The sequence below is a fragment of the Meleagris gallopavo genome, chromosome 6, assembly GCF_000146605.3.
Source record: "Meleagris gallopavo isolate NT-WF06-2002-E0010 breed Aviagen turkey brand Nicholas breeding stock chromosome 6, Turkey_5.1, whole genome shotgun sequence".
In the NCBI taxonomy this organism is placed as follows: Eukaryota; Metazoa; Chordata; class Aves; order Galliformes; family Phasianidae; genus Meleagris; species Meleagris gallopavo.
In genome coordinates, this window is record NC_015016.2 from 13,855,916 (window position 1) to 13,860,946 (window position 5,031).

At 40.7% G+C, this 5,031-nt stretch overlaps 1 protein-coding gene across 1 annotated transcript in view; it reads left to right on the forward strand.

Annotated features, from left to right (window-relative positions):
- The first annotated feature begins 1,142 nt into the window (after window positions 1-1,142).
- NRP1 (neuropilin 1) overlaps window positions 1,143-5,031 on the forward strand; it is a 73,951-nt gene continuing 70,062 nt past the window's right edge. Inside the window, exon 1 of the mRNA XM_019616751.1 lies at window positions 1,143-1,152. Within this exon, the coding sequence (XP_019472296.1) occupies window positions 1,143-1,152 (10 nt within the window). The remainder of the gene's footprint in view (window positions 1,153-5,031) is intronic.

Below are 5,031 nucleotides of genomic sequence, written 5' to 3' on the forward strand. Positions count from 1 at the left end.
AAAAAAAAAGGAAAGGGCCACTCCTCCCCTGCAGCAACAGCAGGCTCCAGGATCAGATCAGATGAAGTCAGGCTGGCAAGCTCACTCTAGCAGCAGGTAGGGATATCTGAACATGCACTGGCAACCTGCATGCCAAGTCTGGGCTGATGCAGTGGATGCAAGCTGATGATGTCTCTTTCCACACAGCTCAACCTGCAGCCAGGCCCGCAGCTCTGCTCAGCCTGCCACGTCTTGGCTCCCAACACTGCCCATCACCAGCTGCCCCCCCAAACGTACAGACAAAAGATCCACACCAGGCTGATCCTCCCAGGGCATGGGTGGTGCCTTCCTTTTAGTCTTATTTTCCAGCTGTGGGCTGCCTTCACTCTTGTAAGCTGTTTAAGTAATGCTAATAAATGTTTTCCTTTCTAGAGAACTTCAGCCATAACTCACATCAACTTTTCCATCCTTCTACAGCTGAAATCTAGAGTGCTCAGGACTGAATGATGACACATAAGGCTTTTATCTCCGGTGTTTCTTCTACAAAGCAGTAAAGCTGGGGCACCTTCCACTTGCCCAAAAATAAGTTTTTGCTCTGTTTGAGACAGTTATTCCCGATTCTAGCATAAGCTTCTAAATAGTCATAGAAAACTCCCCTCCATCCTTGATGTCAGTGCCTTTTGAATATCTATAAGGTGTTAATCCTCCTCCCTTCATTCCCTAGCCAATCTCCGCATATTCAGATGATTAGCACTGATTCTTCCAATTGCAATGAAAACTCAGGAGACAAACATAAATCTCTTATGAAAAATAAGTGCCTACAAATGTTTTGAAACAAGTAGAGGAAAGAAACGTGTTAAACCTCCTCACAAAGGCAAAGGTTGCAAGATCAGCTGAGCTCCTGATAGGCAGCAGAAAACGTATTTGGAAGCAAACTTGCAGGAAGAGAGAACATATTATGATTATATATTATTATATTATATAAAGCAGAATAAACTTCACCAAGGGCTTGACCTTGCACACAAATATGTAGGAATGATTCTACCGCAGTCACTTAATTCATTCCTGTGTCTCCAGCAATGATCAATACCTTCAGGAAGGACGTGAGCCCTGGGCAGGCAGGCACTGCCATTTCCCCAGCAGCCAGCTCCAGAGATGCGCCAATGGCTCAGGGTAACAAAGCAAAACTCTGCTTACAAACTCTACCAAAATCTTTATTTAAGCTAAAATTAACCCAAGGTCACACTGAAAAACAGCAACTTCTATCTCTGCATTTGGGTGCCCATAACAGGACTAAATGAATTGATCTCAAAGCTAATTAGAAGATTGCTTCTGCAGCTCCATTTTGTCAAAAAATCTCACACTGCTAACTACAAATAGGGATAGCTTTGATATGGCAGGCTGTTCCCAAAAACAAGGCTTTAGGGAAGCTTGGGGCTGGACAACACCAGTGCAGCACAGCCCTGGAGCACAGCGTCAGGTACGGCCCCAAGCTGGCAGACAGGCAGGTCCAGCAGCCTCTGGCTGACTAGGATGTTTCCAGGCTAAACTGGAAAAAAAAAGGCCAAATTTTTAAAATAAATGTGTTGCAAATGGAAACTTTTCTAACTATTGCAATAAGCTCTATCTCAGCATCAACATACATCCCTTCACTGCTGCACTCAGTTTAGTGCGGTGATGAAGAACTCTACGGTTCCACATCTGCTGACACTGTCTGAGTTTTCAGGAAACTATGGGAGAATATTTTCCCTTCTTCCTTCCCAAGAAAACGAGACAGGAGGAGAACCAACTGCCACATGTACCTTTACTCTCCAGTAGAGGGTTGGTGTCTCTGTACACTAAACCTGGATATTCTTAATTTTCTTGAACAAACTGCTATCTCTTTTCTTCCTAACTACTTGTGTGCAAAGAACTCTGCCTTGTTTTAATGAAATCTGATTTTAAAACTATTTTGGCAACATGTAATGGGAAAAAGAAATCATAGCATATCCACTCACTTAACAGCATTAAATCCCACTTGAAGCAATGCTGACCTGCCTTGCAGAATTATTACCCAGAGGAAAGGCACACCACACCTATTGTACAGTTTCTATCTTCAGAAGCCTCTGCCAGGACCTTTATGCTGCTGTTTTATTTCACTGCCTACACAAATGAGTAACGTACCAAAAAAAAAAAAAAACTTAAGTAGCTCTGCATTATTGAAATGAAAATGAAAACAAAATATAACACCAAATAGTTATTTAAGCTATTAGAAAAAAGAATCAGCTTTGTCACATTAAATAAAATTGTTCTACGGTCTGTGCATTTTCTTTTCTTGCTCTTTATATCACCATTACATTAAAATATGTACTCTGGCTAAGACACCAAATCTTGCAAGGAACTCTTGATTTAGGAGCTAAAAAAAACCCCGAGCCCAGCATTTGCAAAAACAACTGCTTGAGATATTTTACCAAACCAAATTCATGCTTGATTTCAACTAATTTCCCTTTTTTGGTATTACAATTTAACTTGGTCCACGAGGCCAAAGACTCTGCATGAAATGGGTTTACCCAATTACTGTCACCAAACTGGCAATTCCTGATAGCCATTCCTTCAAAGTTCATGGACTTGTAAAGTGTCTGAAGAGAGCCCTCTGCACAGCAAAGGGAAAGATTTGGAAGTCTGTCAGGGAGGAAACTGCTGGATTTACACTTTGAAAGATCCAGTGGCTACAACAGAGCCATGGACGAGGTCAGCAGCTGGAAACAGAGCTGACACCCCAGTTTCCATGGAGTTTCCATCAAGCCCTATTATTTAGTCAGAAGTTATTTTCCAGGAAAACAGCCAGCCAGTCTGCCAATACTGTTTTCAAGAATGTAATTTCCAGTGCAGTGGGAAACAACAGAATAAGCAGTCCACCAGGCTGCTAGGTTTTCCTTTTGGGTCCTCCAATTTGCATGCTTGAACAATAACTTACATCTGGCAGCAAAAATGATTCTATATGTAATATTTCTACCTTGTATGGCCAAATTCTATTTCTACAATATTTGCTCAAGTCTTATCCCAGTTCAATAGAGAAACATGGAATATTTTTCATCCTCTGGCTAGAAACAGGTGTAAGTTGTGTGTCCCATAAAATTTGGACCCTGTAGTGGACTTTCACTCAACATGAGACACAAACATTTTTGGTTGCCTGAAAAATATTTTTGAAGAATGTATCCTGAACCATTGAATTATATTTATTTCCTTTTCACAGTATGCCATTCATGCTGCTCTGCCCTCAGATCTACTCGGGTCGACCTTTAGCTGTTGCTGCTTCTGCCTGGTGTTCTGAAGGCAGGGGCTGACCAGGGGCAGCCCAAGAGGAGCCATCCAGGAGACACAAGATTTGGCCAGCAGCACCAGCAGCCAAAAACATGGCTGTAGCTGAGCAGCTGGGAAAGGCCATAGCAGCCACATGGTGTTTAGGGCAGCCAAAAAGGAATGGAGACTGGCAGCCTGCGATGTGAAACACGCTTTGGCAGACATGGGACATTTATTCACTGTGATAACTCAAATCCAGGAGATAAAACAAGGAAAAGAGCAGGACTGCCGCACAATGCCAGCAGCACATGCATGCTGTCAGAAATAGGGTGCTACAACCAGAAATACACCAGTTTGTATGCTCCTGCCCAAATTCCCCACAGGAGGTGAGAAGAGCAATTTCCTTGCATAATACATGCTGATCTCAAGTGGAAGTGTTAACATCTAAAAAGCAAGAAAACCAAAAGGCTACAAATGCTCAGCAGAACATGCTTCACCAGTTTCTCATGGGTTCACAAGCTTCATGTTTTCAGTGTAGCATCTGAGGGGCATATGGCAGCAAATGTTAGAGGAATTCAGATCTAATACTCTATCCAAAATTCAGTGTAACTCACTTATTTCTAGAAGTAAGAAGGTCAGGAACATGAAGGTCAGGAACATGAAGGTCAGGAACATGAAGCATGGGAACTGAAAGGTTGATAAGGGACATTCTGCTCTCCTTGGAGAATGTCATAACAACACCGCTGAAGAAACAAGAGGAGAGCCATTTATGTCTTGAATTTAGTCCTTAATGTTTAGCTCATGAAGTTTTAAAAATTCAGTAAATGGCTGCTTCATTTATGTGTGTTATTTAAATGTTACGAATGAACAGTAAAATTAAAGAGTACAGACAGATACAACTGTGATACAGTTAAACTAAGGAGTTTTTTTAACACAAAAAAGAAATTTGTCACTTCCTAGAAGAGTATGAAAGCAGAAGATTTGAAAATCTTTGGAAATCACATACATACTTGTATATGTATTTATAGCATACATACGTACGCATAGGTATGTACGTGTATAGACACAGGTCAAAGTTAGATTCCATTCACATAATAATTCCACTTCATTTCCCTCACTTCAAGAAATCTAAAACCAGAAAATCTGTCTTCTATTTACTAATAATGGAATGAAAAGGTGACAGGGAGAGACATCTAAAACGCAACAAGCTGATGTTGGAGTCCACAATCCTTTAGCCAGGATCCAGCTCTGAGCCACTGGGGAACACTCCTGATTACTGGATATAAGCTTGAGAAATTAAACTTTAAATACTGTGAGCTGTGCAAAGCCAGTCAATGGACTGCTGCAAGAAATTAACTGCATATTGTGTAGTCTGGTGGATGAAACCTCCTCTGTCATATAACAGATCATTTAATGCAACTGTACTGGGATTTCCTTTTAGATATAAATTATGCCTGAGTAGGCATTTAAGTCCTGTTTTGCTTCCTGCATCCAGGTTACTTCTTCCACCACTGATCAAAAGGCTAAATCAGATTTCAGAGTGAAACTGCAACCAATAATTATTTTTGAGTGTCAAACAAAAACAGGCAATTTTCTCATCACCAAGCATTTGCTTTAACAATAACATCTGCAAAAAAATATTATCAAAATGACTTAGTGAGAAAAAAAATCTGTTAAGTTATCATTAAGTTAAGTTATACATTTTCCTGTATTCCAAGATAAAACTTATTTCCAGGCATATCATAGTTCTTAAAGTAGTAAGTGGTAAAA